The sequence below is a fragment of the Bombus flavifrons genome, chromosome 1 (genome assembly GCF_040668555.2).
Source record: "Bombus flavifrons isolate JBK064 chromosome 1, iyBomFlav1_principal, whole genome shotgun sequence".
NCBI classification, from domain to species: domain Eukaryota; kingdom Metazoa; phylum Arthropoda; class Insecta; order Hymenoptera; family Apidae; genus Bombus; species Bombus flavifrons.
The window spans coordinates 18,330,179-18,346,678 of record NC_138442.1 but is presented as its reverse complement, the minus strand read 5'-3'; the positions used below and the strand labels follow the sequence as shown (position 1 = coordinate 18,346,678).

The 16,500-nt window shown below is 36.6% G+C and overlaps 2 protein-coding genes and 1 long non-coding RNA gene across 3 annotated transcripts in view; 1 reads left to right on the top strand and 2 right to left on the bottom strand.

The window, feature by feature from the left end:
- The window catches only part of LOC138180725 (uncharacterized), a 102,321-nt gene that overhangs the window by 85,159 nt on the left and 662 nt on the right, over positions 1 to 16,500 (bottom strand). The gene's annotated exons all lie outside the window — the stretch shown is intronic.
- LOC138180697 (pyridoxine/pyridoxamine 5'-phosphate oxidase) lies at positions 12,332 to 14,648 on the top strand. The gene is made up of 6 exons (XM_069114774.1): positions 12,332 to 12,569; positions 13,370 to 13,526; positions 13,594 to 13,693; positions 13,768 to 13,821; positions 13,969 to 14,168; positions 14,229 to 14,648. Exons 1-6 carry the CDS (start codon positions 12,518 to 12,520, stop codon positions 14,392 to 14,394), a joined length of 729 nt encoding a protein of 242 aa, XP_068970875.1. The 5' UTR covers positions 12,332 to 12,517; the 3' UTR covers positions 14,395 to 14,648.
- On the bottom strand, positions 13,430 to 16,056 carry LOC138180688 (histidine protein methyltransferase 1 homolog). Its single transcript, XM_069114762.1, has 6 exons — positions 15,893 to 16,056; positions 15,456 to 15,707; positions 15,188 to 15,345; positions 14,867 to 15,117; positions 14,672 to 14,787; positions 13,430 to 14,537 (listed from the first exon to the last, which is right to left on the bottom strand). The coding sequence occupies exons 1-6, from the start codon at positions 15,930 to 15,932 to the stop codon at positions 14,491 to 14,493; spliced, it is 864 nt and encodes a 287-aa protein (XP_068970863.1). The 5' UTR covers positions 15,933 to 16,056; the 3' UTR covers positions 13,430 to 14,490.

Here is a 16,500-nt window from a genome sequence, read left to right as displayed (position 1 = left end):
CATGTATCTTTTCCGCCGGCAGGAACTTCCTTAAAATTCAATATAAGCCCCGCGGGCACCCCTGCGAGACCGGGTCGCCACCCCCCTCGTCGAACGAGTCCCTTCAGCCGATGGCGACGGGGCCTGGTTACCATGGCGATTCTTTTGCTTGACAGGTGGCTGCAGCCACCGCCAACCACCCTCCCCCAGCACCCTCCATCTCCTCCAGACTCGTTTGTTCTGCCTGCCACTGGTACGACGAACCAATCGCGCACAGCGAAAAAATATTCAATCACGCGTTAAGAACTCGAGGGTGGTGGTGTGGTGGTGGTGGTGGTGGTAGTGGTAGTGTTGGTTTTGCGAGTGTGGTGGTAGTAGTAGTGGCAGAGAATCGAATCACCCTCGAAACCCCCTCGTCTTCACCCCACCCTCCTTCTGTGTTCGACTGTGACCAGGGACGAAGGTCGATGGCGGTGGAGGTCGAACCGCCCCTGCCTACAGAGGAACGCCACCCCCTTCCCCAACTTCCAAGTACGATGGAATAATAAAATGCCTCAGATTACATATTCAAAATCAATGGCTCCATACCTTCGACGTACAAAAGGGTGGGTGGGATCTACCTCCCCCATCCTCCCGCCCAACCCCCCAGGAGCCGCGAACCAAAAGAAAGAATGATAACGGACGATTTCGCGGCCGACATTTTAAGCAACCACACCCTCATTTGCAATTGTTGTCCCTGTTTTCAGTTTGCCTTTAAGATTCGCTTCTTTCAGATTATTCCGCCAGAATAATTGACTTGGTTCGTTCGGTTCTTTTGCCAGGATTCTCTTCTTTATCATAGATCTTGATCGCGTCTTGGAACAATTTTCAAATATTTCTGCACAGAATTGAACGATTTCTGAAGAAATATCTATTAACCGTAATTTTTAAACGCTTTGAAATAATAAATTGGATCTTTGCCATAGTTTTCATAGTTAGAAAAGAAATCTGGAAATTTGATCTGTTAATGAAGCCGCTATGGTTAATTAGTGGAACGATCTATTTCTGGCAGTACAGTAAAACATGATTTATTGTGGAATTATCTCATAATTAATACGAATATTTTAGATCGTGCTCAACGTCGCTTTTCATATTCGATAAAGCAAGCTATAGTTTTAGAGGAATTAAATTATCAAGATAAGGATGATAAATTTGAGCGATCTTCGAACAATAAGTGGGAAAAATATTAAATAATCATAGAAATTAATAGAAGAATTTGGTAGAATCGATAATTTGTAATTTATTGAAATTTATTATTTCTAATTCATTATTTTTTTAGATTTAGATTTTTTAATTTTCTTTTATAGGTAGTTTCTATTATAATTAGTTTCAATATAATTCAAGTTATTAAATTTATTAATTAAGTTTTGTATATCGAAAGTGATTATTATTTATCTGGAAATTACGAAAATATTTTTTCACTAATTTTTTTATACGTTAATTTCGTGTACTTATCATCCATACCTTTTTATCTTCGCTTTTCCGTATCAAATTTTATTAAAAAAAATATGTAACCTTAAACCGAGGGTCACCCTTCGAATCTCGTCCTAATTAGCTGTAATTAGGCGCGAACTGGAATGGGCTGCAACTTTATAGAAGTCGAGGGGAAGAAAGTCGACCTGATCATTATGAGGTCTGAATTACGCGCGATAATTTCACAGACAATCGAAGAGGAAATGGCCGAGAGGATACTTCGCGAAAATTAATCAGCGACTAATTGATCCTGTAGAGATTAAGGTCATCGTCTTGAAATGGCGACCCAAAAAGTTTTTAGCTAATTAAAATTAATTGGCGCAATGTTACTGAAAGAATCTCTCGAAATCAAATTCTCGTTCCAGTATTAAGAGACAAAATTAAAAAACTACAAATCAAAGAAGTTCAATAATAATTTTACTTTTGGTAAGTATATATCAAAAAGACACTTCTATTTGAAAAATACATATAAAATATTTTTTATTATTATGGAAGATGTGAAGAAAAATTTTTAAATAAAAATTTATTTTCTTTTTGCTTGTTAAAAGAATTTTTTCGATCGTCTCAAAATGATTGTCCTTCTCCAATGATCAATTTCGATTTTACATATTCCACGAATTTTATTACAATGTTATAATCTTATTTATTCAGTAAATATACAACAATACCGGGTACGTATAATATGTTAAAGAAAGGAATAATAATAAGCAATTATATTAGCTGGTACGAAATTACACAAAGTTGTTTCTTTGATGCTGATATATAAATAATACTATAATAAGAGAAAAATGTTAAACTTGTTAAACACTGAAAGTTTCTAAGCTATACGAAAAGATCGAAGTATTCTCTTACAAAACAAACGACCAAAAAATAGAATAAAAATTCAACGAGAAATGTAATAACAATAATTTTAGAAAGACGAACCCTTTCGAACTTTCTACACCATCGAGAAGCAATCAAAGACTCTACGCTGTTCAACAAATTTTCCAATCAAGTTTAACAACTCAGCAACTTTACATAGAATTTTGATTTCAATTACTCTGATTTTATAAAATCTAAAAAGAAATATAATTACATAAAATTGTATGTTAACGAGTTACTCATTTTCTATTCGATTGATTTCGAAGCGAAGACTTATCTTTCTTCTTCACTAATTACATAATTCCTTAATCACTCAATAATCACACTCAAATAACAATGCAAAATGAGCAATCTTAGAAATCACCTCTAAGAAATCGACACGATACAACACAACACGGTACATGTTACAGCAACGCGACTTTCTAAATGAAGCGAACACTTTAAAGTCGTTAAATGAAACATTGGAAATCAATTTCCCTTGATTGTTCCACAGCCGTCTCTAGCAATTACTTTCCCCTGTCCCTTTCCCTCTCGTTTACCTTGCTCGTTACGACTTTCAAGAATGCAATGAACTCGTGACTCGTTTCCCGATTTTTACTATCTCTTCGGGGATAATTCAGAGACGTAATAACGTGGAGATATGATGGCCGGTCGTTTTGAAACTGGCCTCTTGCATTTTGCATGAACGTAGGACTGGTTCCAATGGCAAAGACCACCCTTTCGTCGACCACGTGGTGGGGTGAGCTCATGGACTCGGTCAGGTTTCACATGACCCTTTCAAGATTCCATACGAATTCGCTCTTATGGCAGTTCATGGTACGAGAACTGGACCTTGCTCAGATGTATAACCTTACTTACCGAGAAGGTAACTTTAGAAAAGCAAGTATACTTGGTTTCTTTATTCGAGAATTATTTTTTATTCGTCGTGTTCGTTAAGGAGGCACAGGTAATATCATGCGTGATATTTTAAGAAATATTTCTGTTAACGTGTGAAATGTACTAGATTTTTGTGTCGTTACATTATATTTTTATATCTTTGTGTACCGTGAAAATTTTGCTTTTATAACTTACGTGAAATATGTACTATTTATCTTTAAATTAATATAAAACTACAACGGGTATTCGAGGAATATGTACATAGTATTTTAGGCAAAAATATATCTCCGATGATTGATGAACAGAAAATAATTTCACGATCAATTAAATCGACGGAAGACTCGTAACTACCTATACGCTCGTGTATATAGAAAGTACGTAAAAAGAAGGTAAAAGGGTCACGAAGAAAAGAGGTTGACCAAAACGTCAGGAAGACAAGTCACTTGAATCCGACCAGAAAAGCATTAAAATTAAAATTAAGTAAGTGAATTATTCTATCCATTCGCTATATATCGGTATAGAATAAATCGGTATAGAAAAAAACCATATAGATTTATGTAAGGAAATACAATTTTTCAAACTTAACATCTCTACAAGATTATAATATCATTGTAATCATTTGGTCCCCAACTAAATAACTATACATAAACGATAAATAGGTCTTCGAAAAAATTCCTCAAACTTGATACCAGTATGAAACAGATCTAACTCGGTGCAGATCGGCGAGACAATGAAACTAATCATTTGATATTATGCTAAATTTCATTGGCAAAAAATATATTAACAAAAGGTGTTACCCAACATATCTAGATCTATATCGACTTATCGTTAGATGCTTATAAAGAATAATAACAGACCAGAGCTCGTACGAGGCGAAATCTTACGTCCCAATGTAACGATCTTTGCGCTTCATCCTTACGGAACCGTCGTCGATGCAATGAGAATATGCGATAGACAAAAGCAACAGTGGTTTTTTTGGCAAGGCAGCTGTTGGACGCAAAACCAGAGGGGGACATTACTTAATAAACGTGCGCATCCGGGGTGCGGTCCGGTCGGCATTGTTTCAGAATCGGTAAATGGGTGCTTGGCAGCGGATGCGTGCGGCCAAAGGGTTAAGGATTAAGGGTTGAGAATCCTGGCTCGGACCCACAATGGACACCTGGACGGGTCCGCGGGAGCCCATAGCAAAAAAAATCCTCTTTCCAGTCGTCTCTGGACATCTGCCATCGATCGCCATTGCATTCGACCGTATATCGAGGGGTATTGCGCCATGGACCACTGTCCATCATCATATAAGAACTTTAACGTACCTGCCATACCTATACCACTCCATTAATTCCCTGCGCTTTTCCTCCTCATCCAGGAATATTTCCTTTCTTTTTTTCTTTCCTTTTTTTTTTTTTTTTGAATTTATTCCCCGTTTCTCACGAGAATCTCGTCTGCGAGATTTTCGCAACAGCAGAGAGGCTAGAGAGGGTACTTCAACCAGACTACCGATACAGAGTTATGATAATTATTTCGCACAACCCTTGAGAACGAGATGCACGAACGAGAGAATCACTCGAGGACTTGTTTCCTTTTTTTCTTTCCTCTGAACCAGTACCACTCCCGGAGCTCTCGTGTCTCAGCGAAAACAATAACTTGCATAATAAGCAGGACGAATAAAGAGGAACCTGTTTCTCGGGTACCGCGGACGAAGAGGGAGCGTACGGTAACGGAGATAGAAGAGACGAAAGAGACAGAGAAAGAAGAAACGATCCGAAGCTCGCTAAGAGGAACGAAGGAATTCTTTCACTCGCGCCTTAGCCAGCCTGCCGTCTCACGAGTTATGATGATCTTTTTTCGGCGCGCCGATACAGGTATATTGAAATTTCGAAGCGAAAGGACAAAACGACGCACTAATAACGTATGCACCGTGCAGCTGGCACCGTCGTTTTGTTCTTCTTGACGCTACAGGTTCTTGAATTTCACACACGTCGTGCCGCGGTTCTATGGGGTTGCTCTCCGCGGCGGTTCTACTTTCTCTTTCTCACCCTCTTGTTTCTCGCCGACCCGGGTAACCGCGCGCGCTCTTTCACTCGCTCGCGCGTTCACCATCTCTACTCTCCTCTGTCGTTCTTTCCCCGGCCGAAGAACCCCCTCTATTGTTTTACCTAGCGAGACCAGTTTTTGTTTCACTCTGTCTCTCTCTCTATGGCTTATTATATGCGCTTTCTGGCGTTCGTGCACGGTCGATTGTGTTCGCACGGGCGAGCTTCGAACCTGATTCGCTCGCTCGCTCGCGGGCCACCAGGAGAAAGAGAAACCGTGAGGGTCGAATGCGAATCCGGTCAAACGGCGAAGAGAGAACGATGGAAAAAAAAGCGATACAATAAAAGGGGTTAAAGTTGATACAATTGAGCGAGAAACGACGACGTTGCACGCGTGATTTATTTTTACAGTCAGCCCTCCCCCCCGCGCGCCGTTCCTCGCCCAGCACCCGGCTATATCGGTCCCATTGTCTTTTCTCTCATGCACCGTTCGCCTGGCAGGCGAAAATACCTTCGCGATGACTTAAAAACTCGACACGCAAGCCTTTTTGTTCGGAAAGTTCGTTACGGCTAACGAATGTCGCGAAAAGGGAGAGAGAGGAGGACTGGTTCCGCTGCGTATCGAACTGTTGCGTTTTTCTTACCGTTGTAAAGAACCGAGTTGATGATTATACTCCTTGTGTCAAAGTCTTTTGCACTGCGAAAGTTTTTATGGTACGATCAGCCAAGGAGATTCCAATATAGTTTTACTTTTATAGCAAAACTTTTTGTTTTGAAAAAGGAAGAGGCTTCGCGAACGTTTATGAGCTTATTCATAAAGCAGACTCTTTCGTTTTCAATGTTTTACTGGTGAGAGTAACAAGAGAAACAATTTTCGTATTATCGACGTAGCTGTAAGAGCATAAAACGGTTCTTTCTAATCGTAATTGTAATCTAACTTTAACGAACAAAGTAGAAGAAAAATGTCTCCCAACTATGCGTTGTAAGCTGTTTTAATATCCTAATGGTTTTCGAAAACTAATGATCACGATTTTAATATACTGCTTTTTCATGTACACTGCACCCCCATTTACGCCGACTTGTACAATCTACAACGCGGATACATATACTTCGTATAACTCTGTTTCCTATGATGTGGTAGAGGAAATTCTCGTTATACAACCGATCGCCATATTTTTGGAAAAATGAATTACGCAAAAGACATAGATATAGCGACATATTCTTTCTTTACTTCAAAATTTAAAGAATAGTTCGTTGTAAGTCTAAAGTAAAGAATATTTAAGTGTGCTAAACCCAATAATTTTCCTGTGTAAATATAAAATTAAAATTAATTTTTAATTTATAAAATTAAAAATAATTAATTTTAATTTATAAAAGTAATTTATAAAAGTTCAATTCGTGAAAAAGGAAATTGAAAATTTGTAAATAAAGAAAAAGAGAAGACAGAAAATAAAAAATCCAACAAATTTGATATATTAAAATGATCTATTTTGTTGTAAATCTAGATACTGTCAGTCTGTCATTGGCTAAATACTCCTTAAAACTATTTTCATATGAAATCGTAATAGAACGATCTGCAAGTAAATAATCTAGGACCCATTAATATAGAGAAACAAAAAACTTCACAAGCATATACTTTTCTATCAAATAATGACGATAGCATATACCTAGATCTGAATGAATAATTGTATGTACCATACACGGTTGTCGTAACTCGAAATTTAGTGGCACCGTACAGAACGCAACCATTAATCATCGGACCACGCACTGACACAACATCCCCTATAGACCACTCCGACACGAGATGGCATGTGACGCCATAAATTGCTAAATTAAAAGGCCGAACGGCTATACAAAATAGTACCAGTGTGCTGTTTTTTACGGCCATGGAATGGTTCTGTTGTATTGTTTTTATATTTACTCATTTGCATCCGAATGATGTTCGCGTAATTAGCATAGAAAGAGCACAAGGTGTTACGGTTTAATTGCCTGAAAGGAATACTTTATATATTCCTGTTTTATTGCAAACCCTATAAATATTGAAAACTTAAAAGATCTAAAATGTTTGGTAATACGACGTTATTATTTTTAGAAGCAAATTAAGAACGTTTGGACTACCTCGATTTTACAAGAAAGAAAATTACTTTTTTAATTCATCTTTCCATTGTGTTATACTGTATATATCGATCATCCATATCGATTGTACAAGATAAAATGTTCATCGAATTGAGAATAGATGCTCCATTTTAAAATGTAAGTATAAAATAAAAATAGAAGAACGTAATTAATTGTAACATAATTTTTCGAGCCTATTACAAATGTTCACTTAAAATCTAAAAATTGTACATAAACACGTGAGATTTTATTGAATGCAATACACTTGCTAATCTGATATGGAACAAAATATCTATCATTTGTAAGGACGCGTATTAAAATGGTTTCATAATATTTCTGGAACGTTCGTTAAAATCAAATACTTTTGGATGACACTGTATATAATTTACTGAATCGAATTTTTATTCGATCTTGTCGCTGCCTACGTGACACACGGCTTTTCCAATAAAATTGCAATGTCACGTCAAAAATGACATACGACCGATAAAGTTTAATTCGAAAAATGTAATTTAAGATAACACCAAAAAAGGAATCTATCAATCAATCAACGAGTCCTAAGCTTCTAGATTAAAAAATAAACGAAGACAAACTTCTCCTTTTCCATACAAATCTCTCTCTGTTAAATTCAATTTTTCCATCGAATACGCGAGTCGAATTCGTCAACGTTACTGCCCCCCTCCCCCTCGCCCTTAATAACGAAACGAAAGAGAAAGAACACGCGGTGGAAAAAAGAAACATTTCACCGAGCGGGTGTATTTTATCCATCGAAATTTCTCGTCGTTCCCTTGCTCTTGTAATCCAGCGATCCGAGAGGGTCGGCACGTCTAGCAAATCGGTTCGCGGCCATAAATTGAAATGCTAAAAGCGAAATTGGGTAGGAATTAGGAAAAACGCCACGAAATGGGACGATGATTACACGAAGGAAAGTTGCAAGGCGGAGGTGAACGAGAGAACGAGCGAGCGAGCGAGCGTCGGTGAAGGTTGAAAGGGTCGAGGAGGTGGGTCGGACGAAGAGGTGGGCCCAGCGGCAAAGTCGGAATTCCCTTAGCCCGCGTTGAGGGGGTTGCGCTGGCCATCGGTAGTCTATGGTGGAACTGCGACTAGAACGAACGAGGGTGAAAGAAAAGAGTGGAGCAAGCGCGAGGGTTAAAATGGTGGGGGTAGCAGTATTGCTGCGTCTTACCGAAGGAAAAAGGGGGAGGCCGGCGTAGAAACGCGACGAGGAAAGGGAATGGTTACGGGGTTGCGATGGTGGAGGGTGCTCCGAGTGCCGCGTAAATAACTTCCATCTTCGAGGGTGCAACCACCCGCTTGCCTCCTCCTTCCCATCCCCTCCCCCTCCTCTTCTCCCTTCCTATCGGGGGGATGGACTCGCGGAACAGAAGGAGAGAGGGATAGGGGATGAAAAAACGTGGAAAAAGAAAGTCGAACCGAGGGTAGGGGGGGTGGGTGATCCAGAGGAGGGTAGTGATTCCGTTGGAAGAGGGAGACGTAAAATATTCTTAATGAGCAAAGACTTTCAAGTATTGACTCAAAATGGCGGCCGTCCTTTCAAGTCGGCTTGTTAAGCATTATTCCGCGCCCTGCCACCCCCTTTCCTCTTCGCCCTTCGCTTTGTACGAATTCTCGTCCTCCCTCCTCTCGTATTCTTCGTCCTCCTCGTGCGCACCGCTTGCTTAGCGTACCCGGATCCTACGCAAGGACACTAATCCGTGTCCCGAGCCCCTCTGTTCTCCGTAAGCTTTTGACCGAGGTACAGTGGCAAACAAGGGAAAGAAACGAAAGAAAGAAAGCCGCGAAAGAAAAGACGAGAAACCTACGATGGTAGTCTCGCCGATCTTTTTGAGGTTTTTATTAGGTCGAAGAAGACAAGAAACCCGTCCTTTCCCTCGTTTTTCGCTAATGTCAAAGGAAACCAGCCACAATGGGCTTGTTCATCGCGGAAGAAACGGAAGTCCTTTTTGTTACAATATTTACAAGGGCCGAAGTCATGGCGCCGGAAACATTCAGACGATTCCACGAGCACCGATCCGTAAATACTAATTAAAGTTTTTGAATCGACGTTGAAAAGGATTGACGTTTCGATGTCCTGTTTAAAGAGTTCTCCAAGATTTTTATACGTCCCGGTTGAATAAACGTCGTAAATGAAAGAACATGTATCTGAATATTAGTTTAATAACTTGAATCATTTTTATATTCATTTTCATATTGTATATTCTTTCTCGGTATTTATTTAGTTCGAAATATAAAATAAAATAGAAACATCTTTCGCATCCTCTTTGAAAGCTCAAAATTTAGATACCCATTCCCACATCCACTGTCCTTTCTCTTACATTTCGCACTATTTTTACGTACAATTGTTCTCTCCGATAAAAAACATGTAAATGTCACGGATTCAGTTCCACGATTATTAAGAAATCCACTTGAATCGCAATTTACTAGGAAAGAACTATCAAAGAATCGGCTTAGATTTTGGATCTTCGGCTTTTCGTCCTTACACCGAGTGTTCAGTCCAATAACGAAATATTTTACGACCGATCTTAACGATTTATAGACACATGATTTTTAATTCCGCCGACTACTGTCTTTCTTCTCACATTTATCTTACGTTCATATTACAACTTCCCTTTGCCCTAAAAAAAATATAAATACGAATGCAAACATGCATGTAAAACCATAGATTCTAAAACAATGTAAAATATCTACCATCTTCTAACGGCAAAAAATATCAAGAAACCAACTTGAAACCTTCGACGAATATCTGATCCGTGTCGAAGTATTTTCCAATCAATCTGAATTTAATTCCTCTACCTACTGTTACGACTACTGTTTTACTTCCCACGTTCGACTTCTCTCTTCCCAAAAAGATGTAAGTAAATACCGCGACCTCGGTTCCATGAATATTCTAATGTCATTTTATGTATCAAAGAAGCAGCTTAAGACGCTCGACGACCATCTAATCCGATGTCGAAATATTTCCCGACGAATTTCAACCATCTGCAGGCACGTGATCCTTAATTCTGTCGAGCGAAGAGACCGACGAAAGTCCCAAATTTTTTAAGACTCTCTCCTCGCTGAATGATGGCTATCCAGGCTTTTACAAAAAGGCTTTCGTACGAATGGATCGGGGAGTGGATTATTTAAGGGAGAGGGCCAGCAGCGTTGGGTGCTCGGCTCGAGGCTTGTTAGAACTTGGCTTTCGCTTTGAGCTTTCGTGCACCGTTTCGTCCTCCTCCTTCGCACGAAGGGGAAGGGGAAGCCGGAATAAGGGTTAAAAATGTATAAGATAAGATAGAGAACGTCGGTGGTGGAAGAAAGAGAAAAAGAGGGCCAATAGCTCGGGGCCAAAGAAGACAGTGAAACGAAGAAGAACGTGAAACCGAGACAGAGAGAACTTTCATTATTGATCAAAGAAACTGAGTGTCGCTTCCCTACCCAAAAGCTTGTTCTATTCAACTTGCCTTCGGCTTTCCATTAAAAATACCGGCGTCATCCGCTTTTTGCGACGTCGTCGGCACGATCTCACCTTCCGATACTATTCGCGTGTCCTACCGGGCTCTCTCTCTCTCTCTCTTTCTTTCCCAGTTATTTATCGACTGGTGCCGCTTCCACGAATGCTTTAATTGTATTGTCGACAATCCCAATGCTTCAAACAGTTTATTACCTTCAAGAAGTTAATTAAGTCTCGTTGCGGTGTCTCGTGACTGCTAATAAAAACTTGGAGCAAATACTTTATCCTAGCCTATTAGAAATGTAAAAGTTTCTTTCCTATGGATTCTACTTATATAAAAATTTAAATTACGCGTCATATAAAAATGAAACTATGGATCGTATGGTGTTCCCAATGATATTTTGCTAATTTGGTAATTTAGTAATAAATGTATGAGGAAATTTTTCAGTAAATATTCTAAGTAACCTACTTAGTAACCTACTAAGTAACCTGCTTGTCTATAGAGAAAATGGTGAAACATTTTTTAACTACAAGAATGTAAAACGTAAGCTATTTTACGAAACATACAAGGATAATATGTTATTGGTACAATCAATGAATTAATAATAAATATCAGTTTCCTAAAATATATTGAAAAATTTAAAAATACCAATATGCAACAAATCATGTATTATACTCGATGGAAATATCATTAGTTACGTGATTTTTAGTAGTATAGGTATGTACCTTTATCCACCCATTGTACAACCGTAGTACGAAAAACGTGATGAGATGTAATGGAAATTATTACTTTTATATATTATTATATGTAATTAACTATTAATTATATACTATATCCTTAAAATATGAAACTAGATTTTGATGTCATTTTACTTTCATCGTGACATAATCATTTAATTATGTTTCTCTCTTCGTACATTTGTATGCATTGGCCTCACATTATGTCTACGATAGTGTTCTTGAAAGGTCACAAAATGTGTTTTTAATAACGATATTTGTTACAAGTAATGATTTTATATATCATCTAATAAAATTCTATAGTGTTGCATACAGTATCTACCTGTATAACAACACACAGAAACTCGTCTTACTATAAAGTAAATGGCCGAATAATACAGTGCACTCTATCCTAAAAGTGCACAAGTTCTCTGAACTGCCATTGTACAGTTACCGACACAAACCTTTTTTTATCACGGACAAAAACCATCGATATTGATTATCGAAAACCTCTTTACCATAGACGATAAGGTCAACTGTGATAGACTTCTAACTTTTGCATGAATAAACGATAAAACATAACGCGGTTATGTTATTCTCATATTTATCTATCTCAGATAGAAAAGTATAAATTTCCGTAAAACTGTAATGGTAAAGTTTTTGTAACGTGAAACAATGGCGATTATACCTCGTTTTGGTGAAACTATTGGGTTGTCAATACCACCTAATGACAAAATTCGCAATCACTTAGTTGCCAACCCAATAAATAGGACCTTCAGTAGTAGACCGCTAGGGACAGCACTGTACTATGGAAGAACAAGGACAATGGATATGAGCTCTGTTACTTCTCTGATATGTATATTTTCCACGGTTTGATAAGATTGTTCGATGTTATACTTATTCATAATCTGTTATTGTTAAGTTTACATTTTTGCAACACTTGGCGTGTGAAGTGTCTCTAAGTAGCATCAGCATCATGTCATCTTCAAAGCTTACTGCAGATACGAAGTTCGGTGTTGACATCGGAGGTATAAATTTATTTTTTGTAATTACTATTATTATAAAAGAGAATTTCTTTTTATCACCATTTACGTAACTATTAAGAGAAAGCCTTTCACGATTTTAAAGTAAACATTTTTTGGTAATTATTTACAATGCCCTGCTCATCGATTTCAATAATTTTTTAATATATTGTAGAAATCAGTATTTTGAAGTTTAGTAGTTTTGACAGTTTTCGGTAAAAATCTGTCGGACACAATAGTGAATTCTACGAATTATGTCTACAAACGAAGATCGGGTGAATTTAAAACCCTCATGCACATCTGATATTATTTTATCATTGATATTATTATTTTACGAAAAGAATAAATTTTTATTATTTCACTTTGCGACAACCAAATTAAAAATATTAGCCCAAACCCAAACGCAATACATCAATGCTATTCATTTTTAGTTGAATTATAAAATATAGCAGACATTTCTTACTCAATTATAAAATATTACAGACATTTCGCCCGACTCTCGTTTACATATACTTTAAACAAAACATAAAAGTTCGGTTTCGATTGTATCATTATACCTGTCCACTACAAGGCCACCGAGAACCAATACTGAAGCAAACGCTACCACAGACGTATAATTATAGGCAGAATTCACTATAATAGTGCTGATAACTTTCGTGAATATCTCTAAACGAAACTAAAGCTAATCTACAGTTATATAGGAAAAAGGAAAAGTTTAAAACGTTGAGTTTTACAACGCATTAAAAAATCATCGAAATCGAAGTTGAAGGTAAACTTCTAAATATCTAATTACTTACTTCTTGTAGATATGCGAATTAGGTACAAAGGCAAAGACGAAACTTTTACGGAGGAACAACTTGTTAGCAAGGAGCCTATTGGTCAATTTAAAGCATGGTTCGAGGAAGCCTCCAAGAACCCGAATATTATGGAGCCAAACACCATGTTTCTTGCCACAGCTACTAAGTAATACTAAATAAATCGCTTGGCATTGCCTACTATAAGATATTTCCTACAATATCGTTTTTTACAGAAATGGAATTCCGTCCATACGACCAGTGTTACTAAAACATTATGGTAACGATGGTTTCAAATTTTATACGAATTACGAAAGTAAAAAAGGTCGCGATATAGTAAGTACATTATATTTTCAATTTGCAACGGTTGTAACGATATGTATAAGTACTATATTTAACAATTTTTTTAGGCTCAAAACTCAAATGTAGCGGCGTACTTCTATTGGCAACCTTTGAGACGAGGCGTAAGAGACGTTATACCAATATACGTTAGCTATAGGAAGAAATAAAATATTATCTTAAATTAACGTTTACAAATTATTAGCATATTATTATACCATTAAAGTAAGAAATTATGTTTAATGAAAATGTTGAACAAATTTTTTTATTAGGTGCGTATGGAAGGCAGAGCAGTAAAAACTTCTCCAGAAGACTCGGATCATTATTTCCAAACACGACCATATTCGTGTCAAATAGGATCAATGTCTAGTAAACAAAGTAGTGTGATCGCTAGTAGAGAGACGCTTATTGTGAAAGAAAGAGAATTACTGGCACAGTTCCCAAAGGGTGAAGTTAAAAGGCCAGACTGCTGGTAATTCGATGAATTATTAAAAACGCATCATGTACGATAATAATCTAATCTAATTTTTAGGGGAGGGTATATCATTATTCCACATTCCGTAGAATTTTGGCAAGGTCAAAGCGATCGTTTACACGATAGAATTCATTTCAGACGGCCTATGCCAAACGAAAAAATCGACAATGTATTACTCCATCGGGGAGATGACGGATGGGTTTATGAAAGATTATCTCCGTAGATGATACAAGAAAGAATATTTTTTATTAAATAACATTTTTTGTTTTACAAATCACAAAAAGAATAATGCCTCTAGAATAATAAGTTCTGAATCAGCCTAAGATTGTTGTTTCCTTGTAATTTTTAGAATTTCTCTTTGTAATCCTAAAAATGTATATATATATATATATATATATATAATATACAAATATAACTACATATATTTTAAACTATATAAATGAACTACATATATAAATAAATTATATATATATATAATTGTTGCTTGTTTAGAAAAATACCCTCTCTATTTCTCCACACTATCTCAACGTCAAAAATAGCATCTTCCTCTATTAGGTTCTGAAATTGCCTCATTCCTCCACCGACACCGAAATAATAACTTTTACCGGCAATAAACCTAAGAACATCACGTGAGCTAATGTTATATTGTGTTCTCATAAAAGTCGAAACCAAGATTAGATAATAATTGTACTTGCCCAACGCCATTCGCTTTAAGCCTACGTTTGAAAACTTCGTACAATTTTTTATGATTATCGGGATTATAAATTGTTTCACTTGTGAAAATCAGATCGTATTCTACGAATTCATCCCCATTGTTAGAATCACGCAATTTTGTGAACGATTCCCAATCACCGCAAAAAAATTGACACCTATTTAATATGCTATCTCGATCCTCAAGATTCAATAAAACATTCGGGATCGTTACAGTTTTAATTACCTCTACATTCTGCAATGGTAATTAATCGTAAAATCAATTTTATAAGTCACATCATGAACATATCATGATAAATACGAACATAATCTTGAAAATGAACGATGGAATTTTTAAGAAGAGCAACTAGACCAATAATACCGGTACCACATCCTAAGTCCAAAACAAATTTATCTTGAAATTCGATATTTTTTAATAAGTATTGGCCTAAATCGTAACTGCTCTCCCAGATTTTTAAGCCACCTTTATACAAGAAATCGAACAATTCAACAATTTTTTACTGTCGTTAATGGTGACGAAACTTTTTTAGAAAATAAATGATATTGTTTTAAGAAAAATTAGATATAGTCTACCTTCGTATTTAGCGGGAATAAGATCAGAATGTTGCGATTCTGCCTCTAGAATATTTGTATAATTATACTTTTGCAAATCGCGTAACGCCCTTTCAGGTTGAATTAATTTTAATTTGCAATCCGGAAAAAACAGACATTCTCTGTAATCATTAGGTTTATATCGGTTCTCGATTTGCAATTCCGATTCCGATACCTCCACCTCTGAGGCAGGTATCCAATTGAGTGTTGATTTTTTAGTATCTTCATCTCGCACTAAAATAATAGCTTTATTCACTTCTTCTTCGTAAACTTATTCTTCAAACACTAATTCAACGAAAACTTGGATCGCGTTCAACAATTATATATATACAGAAGTATAACGCAAGTATAACCTCAAAAATAATTCTCGATGCTGAGAATTTTAATTAGCTATAGGGAAGTGAAATATATAAAAGTACCTTCATCCTGTTTATTTTCCGAAAATCCGAATTTAAACATTTCCTATTTGATAGTTTTCCTGTCACACTTTATTACAAAAAATCATTAAAAAATAAAATAATTGAAGACAGAAATCAAACCATAACCGTGTGCTTTCACTATTTTAGTGTCGTTACCAACGTTATCGACATAACGTAGAATAAGATAGCAATCACAGAGAATCACTTTCGTGTAATTAACCTTGATATAGTTTATAACGTCTTTCAAGCTAATAACAGAGTTACGAAGTATTTGCAGTTTATTTAAAATTTTTTCGAACTTCCTTTAGGACTTTTAGTTATCTACATTGAACTACAAATATTAATTAACCCTGCTACAGTCCTAAACTTTTTATATCTGAATATCAATCTTGTTTTAACAAACAGTTTTAAAAAATTTTCTATCAAAAAATTAAAATAAAAAATCACGTATATCAGTAACAATTATTCCATATTTTCCTCAAGTTTAAGGAATTTGTTAACGATAGAGAAATACGCTTGGATGGACAATAATTGAAAGAACGCAGCAGGATTAAGTAAAACTAGTAATCATGCACAAACAATACGTAGTCGATACGTATAAATGATTA

What these genes read in the sequence shown, in the direction of transcription:
- LOC138180688 (XM_069114762.1), bottom strand. Translation starts at nt 15,932, where the DNA reads ATGTTTAAATTCGGATTTTCGGAAAATAAACAGGATGAAG. An exon ending in TCGTTCATTTTCAAGATTAT is followed by an intron (nt 15,118 to 15,187) that starts GTTCGTATTTAT and finishes TTACCATTGCAG; the next exon opens with AATGTAGAGGTAATTAAAAC. An exon ending in CTTAAAGCGAATGGCGTTGG is followed by an intron (nt 14,788 to 14,866) that starts GCAAGTACAATT and finishes TGATGTTCTTAG; the next exon opens with GTTTATTGCCGGTAAAAGTT.
- LOC138180697 (XM_069114774.1), top strand. Translation starts at nt 12,518, where the DNA reads ATGTCATCTTCAAAGCTTACTGCAGATACGAAGTTCGGTGTTGACATC. An exon ending in GTTCGGTGTTGACATCGGAG is followed by an intron (nt 12,570 to 13,369) that starts GTATAAATTTAT and finishes TACTTCTTGTAG; the next exon opens with ATATGCGAATTAGGTACAAA. An exon ending in TTTCTTGCCACAGCTACTAA is followed by an intron (nt 13,527 to 13,593) that starts GTAATACTAAAT and finishes CGTTTTTTACAG; the next exon opens with AAATGGAATTCCGTCCATAC.